The 26,481-nt window shown below is 41.7% G+C and overlaps 1 protein-coding gene across 1 annotated transcript in view; it reads left to right on the forward strand.

The window, feature by feature from the left end:
- Positions 1-23,894, forward strand: part of LOC126419894 (quinone oxidoreductase-like protein 1) — a 129,583-nt gene extending 105,689 nt beyond the window's left edge. Inside the window, exon 7 of the mRNA XM_050087157.1 lies at positions 22,891-23,894. Coding sequence (XP_049943114.1) covers positions 22,891-22,990 — 100 coding nt within the window. The 3' untranslated portion in view covers positions 22,991-23,894. The remainder of the gene's footprint in view (positions 1-22,890) is intronic.
- The last annotated feature ends 2,587 nt before the right edge of the window (positions 23,895-26,481 follow it).

Raw genomic sequence — 26,481 nt, forward strand, 5'->3', positions numbered from 1 at the left:
GATACCAACCTGATGGTCGCCCATCATATGGCCCAACCGTCAGGAGAGATGGTCGGGCACGCCATTCATTTTCATAGCAGGATCCTTTTGGTTGTCACCTACATCTGCATCTACAGCTATGCTCTGCAAATTGCCATAAGGTGCATAGCAAAGGATACCCCCCATTGTACCAGTTTTTAGGATATCTTTCTGTTCCATTCATATATGGAGTGCAGGAAGAATGATTGAATGCTCTTGTGTGTGCAGGAATTATTACAAATCTATCATCATGGTCCCTGTGCGAGTGATACGTAGGAGGTTGTAAGTATATTCCTGGATTAATCATTTAAAACCAGTTTTTAAAGCTTTGTTAATAGACTTTCTCGGAAAAATTTACATGTACCTTCAAGAGTCTTACAGTTCAGTTCCTTCAGTATCTCTGTGAAACTCTCCCTCAGAATTAAAAAAAAAACCTGTGACCATGTGTGCTGCCCTTCTCTGTATACGTTCAATATCTCCTGTTAGTCCCATCTGATACAGGTCCCACACACTTGAGCAAATTCTAGAACAGGTCACACGAGTGATTTGTAAGCAGTCTCCTTTGTAGACTGATTGCACTTACCCAATATTCTACCAATAAACTGAAGGCTACCACCTGCTTTACCCACGACTAAACGTATGTGATCATTCCATTTCATATCCCTACAAAGAGTTACACCCAGGTATTTGTATGAATTGCCCTATTCCAACAGTGACTCATTGATATTATAGGATACCATGTTTTTTTTTTTTTTTTTTTTTTGTGAGAGTATGAAGTGCAAAATTTTACATTTCTAAATGTTTAGAGCAAATTGCCAATCTCTGTACTACATTGAAATCTTACCAAATATTTATGCAGCTTCTTTGAGATGAGTGGCAATGGTCCAACACACTTCCCTGGGGTACATCCAAAGCTACTTCTACACCTGATGATGACTCTTCATCCAAGATAACACACTGTGTCCTCCCTACCAAGAAGTCCCCAATCCAGTCTCAAATTTCACTTGATACCTCAAATGATCATACTTTTGACAATAAGTGCAGGTGTGGTACTGAGCCAAATGCTTTTCAGAAATGAAGAAATAGTGCATCTACCTTGTTGTGTAGATCCAAAGTTTTCAGTACGTCATGTGAGAAAAGTGTGAGTTGGGTTTCACATAATCGATGTTTTCAAAATCCATGCTGGTTGGCACTGAAGAGGTCAATCTGTTCAGTATATCCCATTATTAAAGACTGGTTTATATGCGTCACAAAAACTTAAAATATGCATGAAAAATGCTTAAAATTGCATGAAAAGTGTTGAAATATGCAAGATCAAATAATAATAATAAAAAAACTATGGTAGCTACTGCGTGCATTATATCTCAAATTCGAATGTGTGCATATCAGTTACGAGGAAGAGTGCTGGCCATGCGAAAGCTGATATCATTTTCTGAATACTTTCTGGTAGAGGTTAGCAAGGGGGCCTTTCTGGGATTATTTTCTAAAAAGTTGCAAAATGGGGACACATACTGTGTTTCAATAATTGTTTCTTCTTTGCTATTGTTGTTTGGCAACAGGCAGATGCAATGTGAGTGAGTCGCAGCGAAACAATCAATATGTACAGGACCAACTTAGAGATATATCGCATACAGAGGGACATGCCCAAGAAATCCATAATGTTTTATTTAAAAAGCAATGAATTTTTTTAACAGCATTAACTTTTAATTAATACTATTGGACCAAAGCTTCATTTACAATTTATTTTACATTTTTCTGCTAATGTAAACATAAACAACCAAGTGTTGTTCCAAATATTCGGTAGTAACATTGTGTCTCTGATCACTCAAAACATTTATATAATCAGAAAAGGACCATTCTACATCAACTGAGGTAACTGGGCAGTATTTGAATTTGAGTGCTATGTTGCCACTTACTGTTTCTGGTTAGAGTTCACCTGTCCCATTAATAAAACTTGGCACAACAGTTCAAAGCCTGGATTATTGTCTAAAATGTTTTCAAACTTTTCTTTAACTTTTCTTGGGAATACCTCCGGCAGTGAGGAGTTCACTAGAATAATTTTATTCATTAACTGAATAGATTCATTCAACGCCAAACCTTGAGTTTCAAGCTTTTTAACACTTGCAGATTTATGGGAAAAGAGAGTGCTAATCACAGCAGTGTCTTTTAATACCAGAATCATTAAAAGCTTCCTTGCACTGGCAAACTGCCAAATCCTCTGCACTATCGAAGTTGTTTACTACCCCTGTAATTGCCTTGAAATGTTCAGTGTAAAAAAACAGCTTCAACCCACGTACCCCAATAAGTTACCACTGTTTCAGGAGGTACCTTTCCTTTTTAGGTCCTGATGCGAGCAGGAGCCTTTAGAAACACTTTTTTTGTGGATGAAATCCGTTTATGTGCATACATAAATGTGTAACATACTTCTTCAGCAAGGCTTGTACTTCATGAGCAAAACATGTCACATGAATCAAATTGGAATAAAATACCCGGAGGGCTTTTCCTGCTATGATCATATAGGGAGCAGCATCTGAAATAAACACAAACACCCTTTCATTAGCAGAAGATTCTGGAAATATTTTTCTAATACTGTCATTCACAAATATGGTGATCGTAGGATGAATTACTTTTTCAAGTTCCTTGCAGGCCGCTAAATAGGAAGAAGAAGGCTCTTCTTTTAAAGCATCAACAATTAAATTTGCTATGTGATTTCCACAAGTGTCTGTAGTTTTGTCAACTGAAATCCAGAAAATGTTGTCCTTGAGTTCACTGCGTATTTATTCCGGAACATTTATGTAAAATTGTCAGAATGCAATTTTTATGCCATGTTGATTCATCTGGTGTATTTTGATTCAAGCAATATTTGCGCAGGAAGCCTTTGAGGATAGGTTTTGTAAGTTTGTGAAGAGGAATATTGCTTGCAGTGAATGCTTCACATAGATCCAAGTTAAACTGACTTTTGGTTACCTTTGGACAAATCCGTGCTGCTGCAACTTGCTGTTGTCAGAAGTTGTTGTCATGGTCCTTTCTTCTGCATTCTTGCGATATGAAGACTTGTCGTGGCATGCGGTTCTATTTAAAACTTTCTTTTGCACAAAATGTTTTTCTCGCAAACTCGACAAGATAAAACAATTCTGTCATGTGTAAATGTTCCAGAAGTGTCATATCCACAAAACGATTTTTTTTTTCTTCTCTCCAAGCGGTATGGCGCACAAGACATTACACACTACATGTCGTAAACATATTCAACTGTGTACAAGTAAATAGAAAGCTAAACTGAAACAATGGACTTGCAACTAAAAGCTTGCGTGGTTTAATTTAATTGTTGCTGATGGGTATGGTATGACAGCGGAGGGGATTAACCAGGGATGCAGGTGTAGGAGCATTGATGCCTGTTTCTGTTCCTCTTCTGTAATGACTTCACTAGACAGTGGCCTCTCAGTTAGCGATTGTATGCAGTTCTGGGTCGCGGTCAATCTGCGAGACATCAAAACTAAATTGAGCTAGAGACCTTGCATCTAAATTTTTAAAATATTGTAAACATCGAGAAAAAATGGAGTTAAAATATGCAATAAGTGTTGAAAAGGAGCCAAATATGCAAATGCAGATGCAACATGCAAATGCATATAATGCGGTCTCTATTCATTATGTTTGAGCTCAGAGTATGTTCTGAGATTCTACAACAAATCAATGTCAAGAATATTGGACAGTAGTTTTTTGGATCACTTCTGCTGTTCTCCTTGTAGACTAGTGTGACCTGTATGTTTTTCCAAGAACTGGGCGTGGTTTTTTGTTTGAGAGATCTATGATAAATTAGGATTAGAAGGGGGCTAACTCAGCTGCAAACTCAGTATAGAATCTGACAGGGATTCCATTGAGGCCTGGGCTTTGTTCAGTTTTAATGATTTCAGCTATTTCTTGACACCACTGGTGCCAGTACTTTTTTCATTCAAATTTTCAGTGGCACAAGGATTAAATTGGGGCATTTCTCCTGGGTTTTCCTTTGTAAAGGAACATTTGAAAACACAGTTAAGCATTTTAGTTTTTGCATTGCTACACTCTTTTCAGTTCCTGTCTCATTCGCTAGGATCTGGACACTAACTTTGGTGCCACTAGCAGCCTTTACATACAACCAGAATTTCTTTGGGTTCTGTGAAAGATCACTTGACAATATTCTGCTTCAGCAGTCATTGAAGGCATCGCGCATTGTCGTCTTGAAAGCCAAACATGTTTCATTCAGCATTTCTCTGTCCATAGCCCTACACTTTGTTCTACACCTATGATCCAGTAACTTCTGTTTCTTTAAAAGTTCCCTTACACTGACTGTATACCACGGAGGTTCCCTCCCTTTATGAACTGTTCTAATGGGTACGTACCTATATCTAGAGTTGAGCCAGAGTTACTCTACATGCACCTGTCTTGCGCTGAAAGTTTCAAGTTTTGTGTTGAGATGTGACACTACTGATTTTTTATCTAGTTTACTGAACATATATATCTTTCTGCTTGTTTTAGTTGTCCTATGTACTGTGGTAATCATTGTTGTCACAACCATGATACCAGTTTCGATGTGAACATCCACAGAGAGATTAGGTCTATTTGTTGCCATTAGATCCAATATGTTTCCATTAGATCCAATATGTTTCCATCATAAGCAGGGTTCCTAACTGTTTGGTCTAGGAAGTTTGCAGACAAGGCATTTAGTAAAGTTTTACGGGATGTGCTATCATGCCCACCACTAACAAAACTGTAGTTTTCCCATTAATTGTTGGATGATTAAAGTCTCCACCATTGATTACAGTATGATTGGGGAACTTATATACGGTACAAGTGAACTGAGGTTTCCTCTAAGGAGATGATCTGTTGGGTGATAGAAGGCTCCAGTTATTTTATGCCCACCCCTGATACTGAGTTTTGTCCAAACAATCTCACATGCAGCTCCAGTCTCTCTCTCTCTCTCTCTCTCTCTCTCTCTCTCTCTCTCTCTCTCTGGATTTGAGTTTCTTGACTACTGTGACAAATACACCACCTCCATTCCTCATTTACCTATCCTTTCCATATACCCTTACAATTTCCCCAAAAATCTCACTGCTATCAATTTTAGGTTTCAACAATTATGTGAGCTTCGCTGCTTTTCATGAGTGCTTCAAAATCTGGCACTTTGTAGGGGCAGTTTTCCGTTAGGATTTTAATACTCCCACCCATGGAAGGCATCTTAGGACTGATACTGCTGAGTTTCCTATAGCTATCATAATCTAGATTGGATGGAGAGTCACCTAATCCAAAAAAAAAAATTGTGCATGCCACACACAGTCAGCTACCTGAGCAGCAGCAGCTGCTGATGTATATGTGATCTATTTAGGGAGACCCTGCAGTTCTTAACCCTGTGGTGCAAGTCCAGGAAGTTGCAGCCTAGCTGGTCACAGAACCTTTGAAGTCTCTGATTCAGTCCTTCCACTGGGCTTAAAACCAAAGGGCCATGATCAGTTCTGGGGACCATGCTGCAAATTGTGAGCTTTGTTGAAACTCCACACACAAGGCTATTCTTCTACCAGTCGCTGGAATTGCCCAAGAATGCTCTCAGAAAGCAGTCAACAGACATGATATGTTCCAATGTATTACCTCAATTTGCAGTTGATTGTGCACTCTGTTCCTTCAATGGCTGCTAGAAAAGCCTTTTCAGCATGTTGAATGAGGTTCCCAGGCATACCCACAGAGTGCACCTGGTGTCCTTTCCTGTCCCTAGCTGCAATTTCCCTAAGGGCTACCATCATTCACCATACGTTTGAACTGCCGACGATTAATAGACCCTGCCCTTTTGCATTTGCCTCCACCTGACATTGGGCAAAACAGGTTTCCTCAAAACAGGTGAAGTGAGTCCCACTGGCTCAGTTTTAGTTTCAGTTTGAGTGAGTCCCACTGACTCAGTTTTAGTTTCAGTTTCAGTGAAACGCAGCACCTCATACTTATTGGTTAGGGGAATCAGTACAACACGTTGAGTTTTGCCTGGTCTCTGTCCCAACTGTACAGGACACCTAGATCTACCACTGGCATGCCACTCACAGTCAAGTGGAGGGTAATGACAGATCCTGTACTTCCTACAGCAGAGACGGGTTCCACAGGAGAGGATAGTACTTGAGATACCTCTGGTACAGGTATATCACAGGTACACAACTCTCGGCCGCTCTTCCAACACACTGATTTGCAGCAGCCACCAATCGTTTGACAGTAGACAGGGCGATTTCCAGCTGCTCACGCACATCAACTAAATCATCCTGTGTTCACAGTGATGCTGCATTTTATCTGGTCCAATGCATTACAAGACAGTAAACAGATAATTTTAAATTAAGATTGCTGACTATCTTTTAATCTGTTGAGGTAAAGATTGCTAATTCCCTATCAGAATTGAAGCAAATACACAAAACGAGTTTTCTGTTAAGGCAACACACAAACCTGTGGTAAAAATTACTAATTTTCTAAAATGTTGCGATGTTAATTATATTTGTTAGCAAACTCAAAAATGGAGTTAATTTATGATAAATGCAGAAAATATATAGAGCTACTCCTCTGTAAGGGAAACCTAGATGTAACACAATATGTTAGATAGAAAATCTGCTGCAGTAACTAAATCATTATGCCTATTTGCTACAGATTGCTCATAGGTTATGCAAAGGACAATAGTAGCTTCAAAAAATTCTCAAAAACATACTTGTTTGCAGTGATGTTCAATGAAATTCAGGGGGGATGTATTCTTTGGCTGAACTGTGAACCACTAATGTTGATTTGCTGCAAAATAAATTGCATATCCAAAATACTTGTAATAGTAACTTGCTAAAATATAGTTTTTTAAGCATAAAATTCTGAAACTAAACTATTTCTCATGTAATTGTACAATGAAATTAGAGAATGATCGTTTTGAATGAGGATAGGCCTACTATTCTCAAAAATATTAAGAGCACAATTTAGTTTAAGCCTAAAATTGATGGTAATAGTACTAGTTTATCGCGGCACTCATAAATGTTTGAAATTTCATGATATATCATGATACAAACAAGTATTGATACAGTCAATGAAAGGTTATGCAGAAGTGATGCGAACAGTAAAATATGCAAATCTAGAGCTTTAAATTGGCACGCAGTCTTGTACATACGGTCTCATGGAAGAGGAAATTCCTGAGTTGTCTCTTATTTATAAATAAATGTGCATATTGCAGGGAATTTTACATAGCTGATTATGTGCACACTTCTACAATGGTGTGCCAAAGAACAACACTGCTGTGTGAGTTTATCTTGATCAAAATTGCTATAATGTCCAACACCAACAAAGGCACTGTTACAGCAATGTATTATGTCAACAATATCCTATGCCCCATTTTCTTACTGTCCATGGCAAGAGACCGTGGGCTTACATTTTAGGAAGATAATGTCTACTGCTGTGAGAGTTTCTACTGCTTGTCTTTGTGCTTGGCAAACCCTATCTTGGCCAGTGATGTCGCTGAATCTCTCCCCAGTTGAGTATATTTGGAGCATTATTGGCAGGGTCCTCCAGCTGTCTCAGAATTTTGAGGATGTAACACATGAGTTGGACAGAATTTGGCACGACATCCCTCAAGAAGACATCCAACAACTCTATCAATCTGCACCAAGTCAAATAACTGCTTGCATAAGGACCAGAAGTGGACCCACACGTCATTGACTTTACCAGTTTGTGAAGCTCATTCTCTTGAATAAACTGTCCAATTTTTCTGAATTTGTAATCATTTGTTTGTCTATACATGTACATCAGATGCACCGATTTCCACCGGATTCAGATAATTCCTTTGTGGTGCATGCTTTTATTTTCTTGGGAAGTATTTGCAGTGTTTGCTTTTGCTGCTGCATGTCTCCTGGATATTCTGTAAAAATCAGATAACTATGTAAAATGAGAACATTTTGTAACTGTGCCTTGTTATTGTGTGTGTCGTAACAACCATGTAGTGTTGAGGGTACTTGCTAAGTTAGGGATATGTCTGTTTCTTGCCAGTGTTAATAAAGTTGATCAACTTCAGCTTCTCATTACCAAAACATTAGCACTTAAGGGTACACATACCTGTGCTGACAAAGGCTGTGTATCAAGACTCCTGCGTGCGTCTTAAGTGTAGTCTTTGGAGATGGTGCAAATTTGCTGAATTTCGTTTTCAACTGTTTTTGACAGGTATGCTGTTAGTTAATGACATGCAATAAGCTCAAGTTTTATTTTATGTTATTTTCCTGTCTGTCACATAGTAGTAAATTCAGTGAAGAGTCTTCCGCTTAATTGTGTGGTTCATTCTCGTAACATATTGACATGTTTTGAACTTTATTTAGATGGTGTTACAGCTGAGATGAGCACTAGAGGCTCACATAATTTTTATTCCTTTTACTGATGACTATTGCTGTGCCTGCAGCACATAAGTAATTTTTTGTCCCTTCTAATAAAGATTTTTGCGCTACTTCATTGTAAAACATGTTTATTATGTTAGTACTATATCTAACCCTGTGTGTACCCATCGTTTGCAGCTGCTACCCACTTGAAAATCACCACAAGGTTGAAACTGCAGTAGTGGATGGTTAATAAACATGCAGTCAATGTCAAAAATTAAATTTTTCAAAGATAATATACTACATCTGCTGCATATATCCTTTCATGATTGCTTCCGGGTCTTTGGTGTTGTGATTATTGCATTCTGGAAAGTTCCAAAAACTAGCATCTGACTGTGTGAAACCTCAGAAAGAAATCCATTATCTGCTGCTCCACCACACATGTAATCGCCAGATTTTTGCTATTGTTATTGATAAGAGCATGAGTTTCCATGTTCGCTTTTGAGATATGATCTAAAACCAGCTTGGTAATATTATAATAGACACCCCTGTAAATCTGAAAAATTATGAACATTTCATAGATGCTTGTGTCATACAAGAAATGTACAAGCTTAGCCAGTCAGCTTAAGTTGAATGCATTTCCTAGTTGGTAGCCTCCGAACCATCCTAGCTCTGCTGCAGTTTGAATGTTTCCCGTAAATACTGTAATGACTTGCCTGGCTTTCCAGAATGGGGGTGGGGGTGGGGGAGGGGTATAAACTAATGTGGATATGCCAAATTCCATTGCTGAGTTTGGCAGAATGGGATTACAAATATTTGCAGTTTTCCCATCTGAGGCACTCTCTCTCTGCTTCCCTGCAACATTCCATGTTATCTGCATGCAACAGTGCCACTGCCAGCAACAAGTGCTTTATTGCTTCCTGTATTATTACTTTGCTTGTTCTCATTATTCTCATTATTTTGCTGTCACAAGTCTGGACGAAACAATAGATGAAAAGTAAAAGTAGTAAAAATTGGGACCTGCATTGTTCTAGGGTTTGCCGCTGCACTCAGCCGTCGGCATTCCAGTGGTCTGGTGTTACTCAGATGCTGCCTCTGAAGTGGATGGTCACAGCATTGAGACCACCATGTGGTGCCTCTCACTATTCTGATATGTCATTAGAGCTGATTTTTGGGCAGCATCAGTGCATTGGATTAACACATCAGGAAGTCTGTCTGAGACCACATCTTCAGGCTGATGGGGTCACTGTATATAGACCAGCAGCAGACAATTGATGTAGCACCAAGACAAGGCAGCTGGCCAAGAAAGTTGCTTGAATTATGCACGATGGAAAAGTGGTTCCATCTTAGTTAAGATGGCAAATCCTAACCAGTCCTGTGTTTTACTATCTGTAAACAACTTCCTGGTGTATCTATTACTATAACTCCCCATAAGAACCTAAACATGGTACAGAGACTGATTTTTCAACAAAATTTAATGCTGCAAAGGGATGTAGAACTGCATGAACACTATCAATCCTCGGAAAGACCAAGGGATCCCCTGCATACATCGTGTACGTCGAGGAGCCCCCCTCCCCCAATGCAACAAGTTTAGCACCAGCACATTCATCCTCCCTTTTAAGGGATTCACTTCTGGAGGAGATCAAAACTCATCAGTTACTGCTGCAAAGTGAAGCCGTACTTCCCACACTCTTTGCAGTGCTTTAAACACCAGTGCATCAGGCATATGTCTTTCAGTTTACATGTGACTCAGTTTCTGCAGACACTGGTTGGCCTTTTCACCATGTATGTTACCACCTGTCTGTGTCAAATGCGAGAATGCCTACCCTCCCTGATCCCCAAAATGTTCTAGCCTGATCAAGGAACACAAAAATCCCAGAACTGGAGGTAGGTCACCAATAGCCTCTCATATTTTGGAGCATGTAAAAACATGAGATTGTTCCTATTAGTCCCAACGATATCGACTTTTGCCACTACTGTGGCTAGGTCATTGGTCATTGGCAGTGTTTGTTGTATTCACTCCCTCACCATCAACCCCTGGTACTCGTGCAAATAAACTTGACCTTGGGAGTGGCTCCACACTCGGCTGGAGAAGCAGCACTCTCTTCCAGCATCACCAGTGACAGTCTCCCTTTCTGGAATCTTCTCCCTGGAAATCTAAAGACCAGCAATCCTACATGAGCCAGTGGCTGAGGGGGATACAGGCTGTGGATCTCCAGACTGCCCACTCTTTTTCCATTCCTGTGCCCATAGCAAATAAGCCCTCACAAGATTTTCGGCCACCAAAAGTTGTGAAAGAGACAAAGAAGAAATTTTGGAAGAAGGCTATTTCCAACTATCCCAGAGCCACCAAATCCCCTCATGCCATCAAACTCTGAAGTAATGTCTATTGATGTTGTTCTGCCCCCACTGGTGACACAGTGATTCTGGGGCATGACCTGTCCTTTTGGCCCCTTCACACCTAACTTTAATTCCTTTGATAGTTCAGAGCTATGGCAACTGATTTCTTCTTGTTACCTGATCTGCATTGCTTTCCAAGACAACCAGTATCCAACTCATCAAGATTACAATGCATGCCATTGGAACCGCACTGGCCCTGAGATATGTACATTGGTTTGCACAGATGTCATCAGTGAGTACGTTCCCCTTTCTAACACATTGAAAGCAATATCAGTGAGAGTGCAAATGATATCAGCAATCACCATTTGGAAAAATATATTTACCTCCAGGCAGGGCATGTACTTGAGATGAACACCATGACCTTACTCCAGCAACTGCCCTTGCTTTTCACCTATTTGGGGATTTCAATGAGCGTCACTTTTTGAGGGTAAGTACCACCTTATCTGGTAGAGGTTCTGATTGACCAGCTTCTTTCCAATATTGATTTATGTGTCCTAAGTGACTGTAATCCTGCCCATCCTAGAACCGCCCACGTCACCTTTTCAGCTGTCAATCTTACTGTCTCTTCCCCCAATCTCATGGCTTCACTGCAGTGATTGTTACTTGATTACCCCTCTGACAATGACCATTTTCCAGTAATCCAGTGACTTTTTGTCGCTGCCCAATCAAGTAGTTACCGCATTAGGCTATTCGAAGGGCCAGCTGTTAGTTGTACACTGCTGTCACCTTTGTCCCCCAGCCAGATTGCATCAATGAGGTTGTGGGAGATCTCTGGTGAGACTACCTGTATCACTGGAAATTCCCCTTTCTGAGGGGCCCACTCCACTGCCTGCCAGTGCACAATAAAATAGACATTGCAACAGCTGTTGTGGATCATCAAAGGGCACTGCACTGCTCGTAATGAATCAGTTCATGATGAACTCCTCATGTCCCACTCTGCAACAGCACTGGTGCTCTCTTATTACCTAATTACATTTAAAATATGTGACAGACAAATTGAAGACATCCTCCTATCCTTTACCCCCCCCCCCCCCCCCCCAAACACTGAATCACATAATGAATCTTGACGTGTCACATGATACAGGCCCAGGCCCTGATTCAATTCCTAGTCAGATTATCCAACATCTTAATGTTACTTGGTCTCAATCTACTCAGGGTCTTTAGCTGTACTTGACTAGAAAGTGTTTTTCTGTTACAGTGGTGGGATCATATATCATCATCCCAATCCTCAAACCAGGCAAAAACCCAATAACCATCTGCAGCTAATGACTAATTAGCCCCACCAGCATGCTTGAGAGAATGATAGCCAGCTGATTATGTAGGGTTCTCAAATTTAAGCACCAGCGTGGTTTCTGTGAGGGATTATCCACAACTGACCATCTTGTTAGGTTGGAAACAACAATCTGACAGACATTTTTATGAATGCCAAAATATCATTGCAGCCTTTTTTGACCTACATAAGGCATACAACACTACTTGGCATCTCAGATTTTACTTATCCTCAATGACTGGAGCTTTTAACGCTCCCTAGTGATTTTTATTAATCAGTTTTTATCCCATGAGCTTTGTTGGGCTACAAGTGATACATTTCTCAACACATCACAAGCCCAAGAGAATGGTGTCCCATAGGTCTCCATGCTGAGTGTCGCACTCCTCATTGCCATCAATGTGCTAGTGACCTCAGTCGGACCAGTGGTTGCCACTGTGTTCTATGCTGATAATTTTTTCATTTGATATTGCTCTGTCTGTTGCCTTAGCCAAACAGTAGCCTCTGATTGGACTCTTTCCCATGGATTCCAATTCTCTATCGTAAAAACTTACCATGCGTTTCTGTCCACATATCATGGACTGCCCTACCCCAGAACTCTACTTGGGTATCCAGGGCTAAGAAGTGGTTGCACTGTCTCAATTTTTGTGACTTATCTTTGATTAAAAAATGACGTGGCTCCCCTATACTCATCAACTAAAGACAAGCAGCATGTCAAAGCTTAACACTCTCTGCTTCCTTGCTCACACTGTGCGTATTGTCTGTCTAGTCTCAGATGGACTACAGTTGCCAGGTTTATGGCTCAGTGGTACCTTTGGTTTTGAAATTATTGGATCCAAGCCACCATCATGGTGTAAGAGTGGCCATTGGCTCCTACTAGTGTAGGCCCATAGACATTCTCTTTGCCAAAGCGAGGATCTTACCTCCTTAGTTCTGATCGTACCAGCTCTTGCTCGCTTACACAATCACAATCCTACAATTTCCTAATCATTGGTCTTACCAAATTCTTTTTGCATAAAAGGGGCTTCGACCTCCTGACACCAGGTCTTAGGTGGGATTAAGAGTTGGAATGTCCCTTGAGGCCCTTAACTGGGGCCTCCACCTAACTTCCTTAGAATGAGTCCATGTCTTCCTACAAACCCTCAACCTTTATTAGTACCCAGACGACGAATTGTGATTGATCTGTTGTGAGGACCTAAAGTTTCAGTTGTCTCCATGACCTTTCACTGTCTGTTCCTCCCATTTACACTGACAGCTCTAAATCCAAGAATAGGTCGGGATGTGCTTTTACTTCTCCCAATGGTCAGGAACAACATTCGTTGCCAAGAAAAAGTAGGGGTTTTTTTTTTTTATTATTTTTTTTACAGCATACCAGATAGCCCTCAATTTTATTAACAGATCTTGCAACAGCATTTTGATTTGTAGTGACTCAGTGAACACACACCAGGATATTGATTGTTGTTGTCATTGTGTGATACCTGCTACCTCACAAAATTCTATCTGACCTTTGTTGTATTGCCTGCTCAGTTAGTTCGCCCCGTCACCCTAACTACTGTCTCGTTTTCACTAATGCGGCAGTTCATATCCCACACCGGCGGCCACGATCAGGCCATACAATTGGGATCCATGTTTGGTCACTCCTTAGTGAAGTCTTTGCCTCTTCCATCTGCTTTTCAGGTCCACCCACAGACACCACCTTGTTGTATTTGTCGGCCGCAGCTTCGGCCGGACCTCTCCTGATGGCAAAAAGATTCACTTCCTCCTGCAGTCTTGCGCCGCCAATTTCTTGCTCTCCTAGACGCATACTGTGACTCGGAGGTTATCTATACTGATGGCTCGATGGTTGATGGCCGTCTGGGGTACGCTTATGCTCATGCGGACTATGTTTACACTGCAGAGCTAACAGCCGTTTTTCGTGCCCTTGAGCGTATTCGTACCAGCACTGGAGAGACCTTTGTCATTTGCAGTGACTCTCTCAGTAGTCTACAGGCTCTTGACCAGTGCTACCCATGCCATCCCATTGTTGTTGCCATCCAGGAGTCCATTCACACTCTTGAACAGTGGGGACGTTCGGTGGTGTTCATATGGACTCCGGGACACGTTGGGATAGCGGGAAACGAACTCACCGACAAGTTAGGCAAAGAAGCTAACCGCAAACTGACGTTGGAGATCAGCCTCCCGGCAACTGATCTCCGATCGGTGTTGCGCCGTCGGGTCTTTGGGATGTGGGGAGACGAATGGCGCACTCTGTCTGCGCCCAACAGGCTGCAGTGAGTAAAGGAGACGACGACTCTGTGGGGTTCCTCCATGCGGGCCTCTCGCTGGGATTCTGTTGTGTAGGCTCTGCATTGGTCACTCTTGGCTGACGCATGGTCATCTGCTGTGTTGAGAGGACCTCCCTCATTGTCGCTGTGGTGCAAACATGACGGTGGCCCATATGTTGTTGGAATGTCCTATTTTAACTGCCCTCAGGCGAATTTTTAATCTCCAGGGTGATTTATCATCTCTTTTAGTGACAATGTCTCTATGGCAGATAGGGTTTCAAGTTTTATTCATGCAAGCGGCTTTTATAGGTCCATCTAATTTTATTGCATCACCCTCTTTTGTGCTGTATCTTTTAATTAGTTTTGTGTTGTAATTCGGCTCCACCCTAATCTTTTAGGCTGGAAGTTTTAACGTGTTGCAGAGTGGCTGGCTCATCCTTTTATTTTCGTGATCAGCCAGCCACGATACTCTGCTGTACAGTTTTAATTCTTCTGTTGCCTTTCTTCTCTATGTTGTTATTGTTGCTGTGCTCTGTTTTCCATGTTGCCTTACCATTGACCTTGGGGCTTTTCTTCCCCCACAATTTTTTCTTTTAGTGTTTAGAATGACTGGTGGATGGTTTCAATGTGCTCTGTGTGTTTATGAAACAAGGGACCGATGAACTTTGCGGTTTGGTCCCTTTAATCTTTCAACCAACCAACCAACTAACCTGCTCAGTTATCTTTCTGTGGGTCCCATGTCATATGGGTATCCTTGGTTGGTTGGTTGGTTGGCTGGAGAAATGGTTACTAGCCCAACATTTGCTTTGATGATCCTAGGTGCAAACTTACAGATGGAAATAACCTGTCCTGACCCGGAGATGGAACAACATATTGGGGGCTTCTACCCCATCTAATAAACAAAAAGACCACTGCTGCATTGTGCTTCTTCTACTCTTCTCAGAAGAATCCACCATCATGTGCCACATCTGCATCAGTCTTACGAGATTGGCCCATAGTTTTGTCTTAGTTACTGAGTAACGCGTTTTTGTTTCGGAGCCTTACTGAGAGTTGTTCACATCCTCTTCACTTTCCGTGATAAGCATGGTCTTCTGGATTTCTTGGCCCTAATATTGGCAGGTTTTATTTATTTTTATTTATTTTTATTTTTTAAATCTGAATTGATTAGGGTCATCAGGCCCTCTCTTACATTGGACAAGGGTTTTACGCATACAGTACCTTATGTACATTATAGTTCGCTAAGATATAACAGTTTTAATATGATAACTAGTATTAAAATGATTTGAATGTATGAAGTGGCAGTGTGAATAAATTATACTGACTAAACTAATAAAGTTAATACCGGCAGTACAAGGTTTTTATAATTGATTGAAGTGAGTGTTTTCATAAATTCACAGTAGCTGGCATTAATGGACATATTGTGACATAACTCAATACTTAGGTACACAAATACAAAAAGTTTTGTATCTTGCATCTGCAATTCACATATCTGCCACAAGAGCTCAGCAGTGAGGTAAGATGGCAACAGGCACTGAGAAAGTGCATGTTGTACTTGAAATGAATTTGCATCAATCTGGCCTAACAATACCCATGTGATTCTTTTTGTGTGGAGATTGTGTGAAAAAATCAAGATTTACACCTCCTTCACCAATAACCTACCAGAACTTCAAGCTGCATCAGCTATGCTTTTGAACAAGTTGATGAGGACATGCTGTGCCGAACGTGAGGAGAACTTTATTATAAGCTTGATGTCCAAAGAACCAGTAGGTGGTCACATATTTCTTCTTTCTTTTAGTGTTCAGCCCTGAGGTTGGTTTGCAGCAGAGTGCCATTCCTCTCTTCCATCTGCCTTCCTCTTCATTTCCACGTATGTGTTACATCCAACGTCATTCATGATCTGTTGCATGTATGATATCCTTGGTTGCCCCCCCCCCCCCCCCTGCCGATTCCTTCCCTCAATAGCTCCTTCTACTATTGTTCCAATTGTTCCAGTGGCATTGAGTTGTGTCGTAGGATGTGCCCTACAAGTTTGTCTCTTCTTGTTTGGATGTGCCTCCACAGAGATCTGGTTTCCTGTACTCTTCTAAGCACCTATTCATTTGTTACTTTGTCTCTCCAGCTGATCTTCTTCATCCTTCTATAGCACCACATCTCCAGAGCCTCTAGCCATCTTTTCTCTTCTCTTCCAATTGTCCAAGTTTCACATCTGTATAGGGCCACACCTTTCAGGATATGTTTCCTTATTTTCAGACTGATTTTGTTGCTGGTGAGTAAGTTCCTTCTCTGATTAAATTCAATTCTGGCCTTTTGTATTCTGGTCGCAATTTCTTTCTGGCTTCTGCCAGCTCTTGTGATTTTGCTTTCCGGGTAAGTAAATTCCTCTATCACTTCCAGCTCATCTCTTCCAATTCTCATTCTCAGAGGTTCATATTCTGCTCCTGTACTGCATACCATAACTTTAGTATTTTTCTTGTTTATTCTCATTCCATACTGATTGCATTGAATTTTTTCCATTGTTCTGAGGACTTCCTCTCGATCGTCTCTTGTCTCCATGACCATAGCAATATCATCTGCGTAACGTAGCATGTCTATCTACTGCCCATTAATTTTGATCCCCACCTCAGTAGTTTCTCAAACATGGTCTATAGCTTCCTGGATGTAAGCATTGAATATAAGAGGGGAGAGAGCACATCCTTGCCTTACCCATTTTCTAATATTTGCTTCTTGTTCCTGGTGACAATTCCTAATCATTGCCACCTCATTCTTATAGAAACTGAGTATCACACGGATGTCTTTGTACTTTATTCCAATTTTCCTCAGCACTCTGAACATCTCTTGCCAGATAACATTATCAAATGCCTTTTCCATGTCTACAAAGGCAATATAAGTTGGTTTATTTTTATGTAATTGCTTTTCGATAGCGATTCTCAGTGCCAGAATCGCCTCTATTGTTCCCAATCCCCTTCTGAAACCAAATTGATCTTCACTCAGCATATCCTCCACCTTCTCTTCAATTCTCTTCAGAACTACTTTTATGAGAATTTTTGATGCACATGATATTAGGCTTAGAGTTCGGAACTGTTAGCATTTTGTAGCTGCTGCCTTCTTTGGCATAGGAACAATGATACATTTCTGGAAATCTGTCGGTATCTCGCCTGTGTTATAGATGGACCTAATAAGTTTAAGCAGCATCATTTTCATGCTGTCATCAGCATTCTTTATTAGTTCTGCAGGCATGTCATCAATATCCGTTGGTTTGTTGTCCCGTAGTTCTTTTAGAGCTCTGTCAAATTCTTCTTGCAGAATGTCATCTCCCTTGTCATCTTCGTCTACTTGCTCTTCTCTTCCTATTACTTCCTCCGAAAGAGGTGTTCCGGCATACAACTCCTCTGTGTATTCTTTCCATCTCTTCACCAATCAGCATTTTCCCCTGTTTGTTTTCTATTGTGCCTGAGAGTGTTGTTTTACATTTTACGTTTGTTTGTCACATATGGTCGACTTGTAATATGCCAAGAAAAAAGATTTTGAGTCTCTCTCTCTCTCTCTCTCTCTCTCTCTCTCTCTCTCTCTCTCTGTGTGTGTGTGTGTGTGTGTGTGTGTGTGTGTGTGTGTGTGTGTGTGTGTGTGTGTGTGTGGGCCCGCATGCGCGGGTGCCCCTTGTGACAATATGTCAAATAATATAGCTACTGCAAATCTGTGAAATCACCTGAATCATTTATTGTAATAACCCCGTACATGTAGTACTGCAGCTTCTGCCAATAGTAGTAGCAGTAAGCAGCAGGAGCAGATATAAGAAGAATTTATAGATGTACCAAATAGATGTTTTCTGATATAGCAAGTTCTGGGGAAGGGAAATTTAAGGAGACTGCATCAGCTAAGAATACTTGGAAATCAGGGAGACCATGATGGAAAGAAGGCTGCGGAGGGTAACAAGAATGTACAGGAACAATAATAATCATTATTGTTGTTATTGTAGATACATTGTTAACTGTCTTCTGAATCTGGAGATGTAGTTCATTTCTCTAACATATTGTGAGAAGTTATTCCAGAGTCATTTGCCTACTGATGAGATGAACTTCGAGAAAGTGGCTTAATGATGGAGTGGGACAGAAAGGATTTTGGTCTGATGGGAGCAGATGTTTCTTCCATGTTGTTTAGACAAGATTGTTAAGATCGAGGAGAGATATGAGGGACAGTGTTCATTGATAAATCAGTAGAGAAGACAGAGGGTATGGAAATCTCTGCATATGTCTGCACCCAGCAAATGGTAGAATGTAATCAAAGAGTTGAATATCAAAGATGTAATGAACACACACATTCATAACTAGTTACAGGTGCCGTGAGCTTTCCTGAAAAAGGCCATGAATTATGGATGGGTGAATGTGTTGTTCTTTTTCTTCAAGAGTGTGGTTTTATTCTCAGAAATAACTTTTTAAACTACTTTCATGGTGGGAGTAGGTTGGGGCATCTCCTGCCAGATGCTGGGCCTGGGGGGACGCTTGACCCTACCAGCTCTGCCCAGCCGCCTTCGTCAACTGTCTCTACGGTGTGGTTGGCCATTTTTACTACTACACCCTATTTTACAGTTTAGGAGTAATGCTCTGAAGAAGGCTAAACCTTAAAGGTTCATTGTCCTTGATACTAGCTGATGATGAAAGAACAGTTGACCAGGTTTTTATACTTCTTGCAGGGTAATGGGTGGTGTTCCTGTTAGCTATAATGGATCAGGGATAGGACGACTGTCGGAGGGATGCCCCTATTGCATGCTTGAGTCCTGGAGGACATTTGCCTGATGCCCCACCCACCTACTGACCTAATTATTTCTTTCACCTTATTTTATTCTTGTTGGTCCAACAAATGTTCATTATATATTTAGTCTTCTCACGTTTACTATTATGAATCATCCTGCCTAGAAAGCGTTTCTTACTCCGTAACTGTCTTAAACCTTAATTGAGATGGTGGGGACAAATGCAGTTGAGATTTCTCGTGCCACAGATGTGTTCTCTTATACTTGTACCTCCCTTAATTATTTCTGAGCTGTAGCACCAATATTGCTTTCAGCGCCTTGATTCTATCACTCCTACATATTTTCAAAATTTGATCAGTTTTCTATAACTAACTGCAGATTATCCATCTCTTGACTGAGGGACTGAATCCCTTAACTCACCAGTTAGCCAGTAACCGTCCACACACTCAGCCAAAATGAATGAGTGCTCTCCACCGGAGCGTGTAGGTACTAGACTGCCAACAGTTGCGGCTTCGGGAGGCTGTGAGGCAAGGAACTCGGGAGGGTGCGTGGGAGGAGTGATGAGGGAGAGGAGCTGGGATGGGGAAAGTCAGGTAGGTGCATTGGCAGAGGGCAGCACACACAGAGGGTGACGCGATGAGAATAGGGAGGAGTTGATAGGATAGAGGGGGTGGAAACTGTTGGGTGGAGGGTGTGGAGACAGTGGGTAACCATAGATTGAGGTCAGTATAATTTCGGGAATGGAGAATGTGTTGTAAGGATAACTCCTGTCTGTGCAGTACAGAAAAGCTGGTGGAGGGGAAGATTCAGATGGGTTGAGTAGTGAAGCAGCCACTGAATGTTATGTTCAGCTGCATGTTGTGCCACAGGATGGTCTGCTTTGCTCTTGGCCACAGTTTTGCTGTGGTCGTTTATGTTAGTGGACAGCTGGTTGCTAGTCATACCAATATAAAAAGCTGTGCAATGTTTGTGGCAGAATTGGTATATGACGTGACTGCTTTCTCGGATGGCCCAGACTATGATGGGGTACGGTAAGCCTGTGGCAGGACTGGCATATGAAATGCTGGGTGGGTGGGTTTGGCAGGTCCAGAACTTACCATTATGAGACCACTTGCCAATATGATGTTACGCCCACTCTTGCGTGGATGGATGCATGCACTGATTCAGTCACAGGAAGGGAATCATAAAACTCTTCTATTCTCTCTTGAAACAAGCTGGCCCACAACTGTTGTACCTAGTCTTTGATAGCCGGGATCCTGGCTTTGGGATGGAATTGATGTCCAAGCTGGTTCCATACATGTTCTATTGTGGATAGATCTGGAGGTTGTGCTGATCACCTGAGTACCTCAACATTATGCAGACAGCTCATAGACACCTGCCACATGTGGGTGACCAATGCCCTATTGAAAAATCGCAGCGTGATACTGTCACATGAGAGGTAACACATAAAGGAAGAGAGATGTCATTGGCATTCTGTTGTGCCATCAGAGTTCCCTCAATCACTAGCACTAGTGACCTGAAGTCATACCAGATGGCTCCCTACACTGTGACACCAGGAGAAAATACCACCTTTCCTTTGCAAAATATTGGAAGAATAAGACGTCTCCCCAGGTTTCTGGCGATGACCATCTTGGTTAGTGCAGAATCTTGATTTATCACTGAACACAATAAAATAAGTTTTAGCGTCCCAGTCATGGCACCAGTCCATGCACAGTTGTTTCTGTTGTGGTGTTAATGGCAGCCTACGCATGGGATGGTAATTCCAAAGTTCAGCAGCTGCTATTCTCTGACCCGTAGTGTGGGATGAACACAGAATGTTGCAGGGAGCTCATTACTTGTTCTTGGATGGCAGGTGCGGATGTGAAGGGGTCATAATGTACAGAGCACATAGGGCGATCCTTCTTTATGGCAGTCCAACATCGGGTCACTGTCAAATCTGAATGCTGCACAAATCTGGGTATTGCATGATTCAATGAGCTGGTCAAATAGGGACTCACTATGAAGTCCCTTTCAGATCCTGATAACATTGTCTCACACCTTTACGTAGCATCTCTGTGTGCTTCACAATGATCACTCAACATCTGTTGCTTTTTGCACCACTTACTACACTGTGTCAGACTTGGGAACAGCAATAATATGAACAACAACAGTGCATTATATTGCCCATTCTACCTGTCCCAGATAATGGCAACTTAAACTATTTACACACCCACCAGTGGTGTGTACGTGCACACACTTTTTTTGTCAGGCCATGTATGCACTTACATGATCCTAGCTTTCAGAACTATTAGTTCTTACCTCAGGGAGTTTCATATTACTTCATTCACTTTTGGTTAGTCATCATCCAACCATCTGTTGTATCACCTATACCCCCCTCCCCCACCTACACCCCTTCTCTTAATTACTCATAATTACCCATGGGTTAGCACCTTCACCTCCACTCCACCCTTCCCTCTCTCCCCTCCCACTCCCCCTCCCCATCCCAACCTCCCACTCCCCCCTTCCTCCTCCCATACCCCCACTCCCCCCTCCCCCCTTCCTCCTCCCATCCTCCTCCCATACCCCCACTCCCCCCTTCCTCCTCCTATACCCCCACTCCCCCCTTCCTCCTCCTATACCCCCACTCCCCCCTTCCTCCTCCTATACCCCCACTCCCCCCTTCCTCCTCCTATACCCCCACTCCCCCTTCCTCCTCCTATACCCCCATTCCCCCTTCCTCCTCCTATACCCCCATTCCCCCCTTCCCCCTCCCATACCCCCACTGCCCCCTTCCCCCTCCCATACCCCCACTGCCCCCTTCCCCCTCCCATACCCCCACTGACCCCTTCCCCCTCCCATACCCCCACTGACCCCTTCCCCCTCCCATACCCCCACCTCCCCCCTTCCCCCTCCCATACCCCCACTGCCCCCTTCCCCCTCCCATACCCCCACTGCCCCCTTCCCCCTCCCATACCCCCACTGCCCCCTTCCCCCTCCCATACCCCCACATCCCCCCTTCCCCTCCCATACCCCCACTTCCCCCCTTCCCCCTCCCATACCCCCACTCCCCCCTTCCCCCACTCCCCCCTTCCCCCACCCCCCTCCCCCACTCCCCCCTTCCCCCACCCCCCTCCCCCACTCCCCCCTTCCCCCACCCCCTCCCCCACTCCCCCCTTCCCCCAACCCCCTCCCCCACTCCCCCCCTTCCCACTCCCCCCTTCCCCCACCCCCCCTCCCCCACGCCCCCCTTCCCCCACTCCCCCTTCCCCCTCCCATACCCCCACTCCCCCTTCCCCCTCCCATACCCCCACTCCCCCCCTTCTGCCTCCCATACCTCCCCCTCCCATACTCCCCCTCCCATACTCCCCCTCCCATACTCCCCCTCCCATACTCCCCCTCCCATACTCCCCCTCCCATACTCCCCCTCCCATACTCCCCCTCCCATACTCCCCTCACTCCACCCCTCACGCAACACCCCCCCCCTCTCTCTCTCTCTCTCTCTCTCTCTCTCTCTCTCTCTCTCTCTCTCTCTCTCTCTCTCTCTCTCACACACACACACACACACACACACACACACACACACTAATATTTACACGCATCAGGCCCTCCCTGTTAGTCAAAGCCTTAAAATATATTTTTGATTTGTTGTAGTAGGTACTGGAGGAACAAAATTGCAAAAAAATAAGGTAAGTGTTTAAATTGTTGGCTAATCTCCAGAATTGCAGAGCTTGACAGCTAAGTTATAAACTCTTTAATGTTTCCAACACTTCTGTTACTTATTGATGTAATACAGAAAATGTATAGAATAGGTTTTTTGTAGTTATCTATTTTTTTGTCTACTTGTATGAGGTGTTTGTTTACATATTGTCTTTCTTACAGTCCAAATATCCACCATACAGTATCATTTGAATCTGTTCTGGAAGAAGTGAAACTAACTGAGGAACTCAGAGTTGGGAAAGTTGTCATGACAAGGTCCTAACACACAGAATTTCACTTCGCTCTTTCATAAGGTGTTACAGCTGTTTTTGGAAATGTCAGAAAGAATGCAGATTTGTGATCTCAGGGAACCTACATTGTCATCCAGAAGTTGGGAACAAAGGAGTGCTGAGTGCTTATAACTACATCAAACACATGTCCTCCAAAGCTAATATTGAAAATGTCCAGTAAATATTTAATAACCATTAATACTAGTTGTCTGTGTGCCTACAGTTTGTGGAGTGACTGTTTATAGTAGCACACTGCCTGCAATCAATGTATAATGAGTAAAGAAAATTATGTATGTCGAAAAGTAAGTGATCTTTGTAAAATTAATTTACACTTGTTAGTGAACATTTAGCTCTCAGAGAAATAATTTTACTTGTTTTTGGATTGTAGATGAAACTGACAGTCAACATATCAACATAATTTTGTCCTGTTTGTGACAGTTTTGTGTTCATTATTACACTTAATCGCTGAGTGTTGATGCTGCACAGTATATTTTTAATGGAAGAAGTAAATATAACTACTATACACCAATTAAATGTATACGGTGATCTTTTAGAATGGCATTATTAACTAAAAATTCAGAATTCTTAATGACATTTATTGCATGGGTATATATTAGCTTGGTTCCAATAGTGAAAGCATGCCACTGGGCTCAAAGTTTGAGCTGTATATGCATTTTGTTTGATTAATGGCATCACATGTATACACATAATTGGTCTATGTTATAGCTAGATAGTTGATTGTTGAATGGTTATGCTATAGTGTCCATTCAAAAAAGTTAATGCAGATTCTGTCCATTGTATCAATCCAGTATCTTATTTCAGATCAGAGAATATCATCAGATTTGTATACTATCTGTAAGAAAATTACAGTTATGTAAAATAAACTATTTTTTTGTTTCTGTTGTTTTTACTTATTGTGTCCCAAAATCCAATTCCTTATCAGAGCAGTAGGAGACAAGTGGTGGTCCGAGGTAAAATGTTGCTCATAAAGTGAAGTAAAAAGGGAATTCACTGTGTTAGGGCTGACCGGCCTTGGTGATACTCGGCAAGGTGGTTTGTTAAAGTGGGCATTCAAGCCAGAGGAAAACCTTTAAAACATCAGTAAACTGCAAATGATTGATTATTGACACTACACCTACACCTATAACCAAATGACCACCAATTTAGAGTTGGCACTGTAAATATCCTGAAACTGACACACAAAACGGAAGAACTGATTGATTGTTTGTATGGAAAGCAAGCAAATTCGTATGGAAATCAATGAAATAAAATATTAAGAAAATTGTAATCTAAAAATTAATTTAATCCTTTCAGAATTCAGTATTTGCAGTGAAGTTAAGTGAATCAGTGATAGAATAATTAAACACTCAGCATTTTGAAATGGGTAAAAAATCTGTGCAGTCAGATTGGTTTTTCATAAGTGAAGCTTAGCTTTTCATAGAGGTTGGTTTGAAAACTGCAGTACTTTCCTTAGCATACTCTTATTGGAGATGGTATGCGCTTGCCTTCCTCTTTACGTTTATACTATTTTCGTAGCCAGTTACAGGGGCACTTAAAATTTAATATGTTATGGAACGATTGCGCGACTAGCTAATTTTCATGTGTGCAAATAATTGGTAAAGGTGAAAGAAAAGGTAAGTGACAGAAATAAGTTAATGCTCAGAGTAGGTCTCTACTCAGCCTCAGGCACTTACCCACAGAACCACTCTTTCCACAAATTTTTAATGATGTAGGGGAATATTTGGATCATGAAATATTATCATTATATGATGTTGACTGTTGCATGTTTAGTGATGGATGCTTTTCTGCCAGATCAGGCATATGGTGTGTGGTGTGAAGTGCTTGCCTGTGGCTTGTGATTGGCCACTTGATGCCAAGTGTGTGGTTCTGCTGTGGTCTCCAGCGACCACATGGCATTCAACGTGTTAAATTCTTAGTTAGAATCACAGCAAATTGTATGAGTCTTTACTGGAATGTCATAGGTATGACGGAAGATATACTTTCAAATTTTCACATATAGTGTGATTGTAGGAACCTCCTAGAACAAGGGGAGAAATTCTCCAAAAATTGTCGCAGTTTGGATGACAAGAGAAACAGTGACAATTTTGTAGTAGTAGTAGTAGTAGTAGTAGTAGTAGTAGTTTGAAACACTGTTAATGATATTAATGCAATCCAAAATGAACGCCTTGACTGAAGATTTGACTGTGCAAATCTCTCATTCTGTAATCAAAGAATATAAAAAATGATAAAAACAGACTCTTTTAACCAAATATGAAAGAATTAATCAACATGCACAGACTTGTGATTAAAAAAAGAATGGGATAAGATACCCAAAAGACATTGCATGATGAAGTGATAAAATTACCATTAGAAATGAGAGTTGGACAAGAGCTGTGAAAAAGTTTAGAAATCGAAGAGGTATAAGTAAAAGACTAATTTTCAATTTGTAGAAAGAAAAAACCTACGTCAAAGGATATATCTAAAAACAAAGATGATGTGACTTACCAAACGAAAGCGCTGGCAGGTTGATAGACACACAAACAAACACAAACATACACACAAAATTCAAGCTTTCGCAACCAACGGTTGCTTCATCAGGAAAGATGAAAGGATGTGGGTTTTAAGGGAGAGGGTATAAGGAGTCATTCCAATCCTGGAAGCGGAAAGACTTACCTTAAGGGGAATAAAGGACAGGTATACACTCGCATACACACACATATCCATCTGCGCATACACGCACACAGAAGCAGACATTTGTAAAATGAAGCAACCGTTGGTTGCGAAAGCTTGAATTTTGTGTGTATGTTTGTGTTTGTTTGTGTGTGTATCAACCTGCCAGCGCTTTCGTTTGGTAAGTCACATCTTCTTTGTTTTTAGATATATTTTTCCCATGTGGAATGTTTCCCTCTATTATATTTATGTCAAAGGATAATTTGAGATGCAAAACAGAAACACGAATATGATGTAAAATAAGCTTTACATTAGACCAAGAAGAAATGGAGCGGCAGTGAATCAAACAAGTAGGTAGAACTACCAGATCAAAAGGTTACAAGAAATGACAGACAAGTAACAGGAAATTGGGGCATACTTTGATGATGATGATGATAGCCATCAACTACCCCCAATTTGATGATGATCAGAAGGGGAAACCAACAACAGTGCAGATGGGAAATGTGACAGAACATGAAAGCAATACGTTGAAGCTGAGTAAGTTGATGGCATGCAAACTACGGCAGGAGAGTGGAACTTGAGTATTCACCCTAAAGAAACGGGAGCAAAATACACAAATGAAAATGCCACTTGTGATATGGATGAATGTGTTTTTTGACAGCAATTTTTAAAATATTATGAAAAATACAGTGAAATACCAACCTTGTGAAACTTCACAGCTTTTGTTCTAGAGAACTGGACTTCTTTGCTTGCTGCCCAGACAATGGAGGGTGTGGGATCAGGATAGGTGCTCAGAGAATGGACTGAGTGGTTC

This window comes from Schistocerca serialis, chromosome 9 (assembly GCF_023864345.2).
Source record: "Schistocerca serialis cubense isolate TAMUIC-IGC-003099 chromosome 9, iqSchSeri2.2, whole genome shotgun sequence".
NCBI lineage: Eukaryota > Metazoa > Arthropoda > Insecta > Orthoptera > Acrididae > Schistocerca > Schistocerca serialis.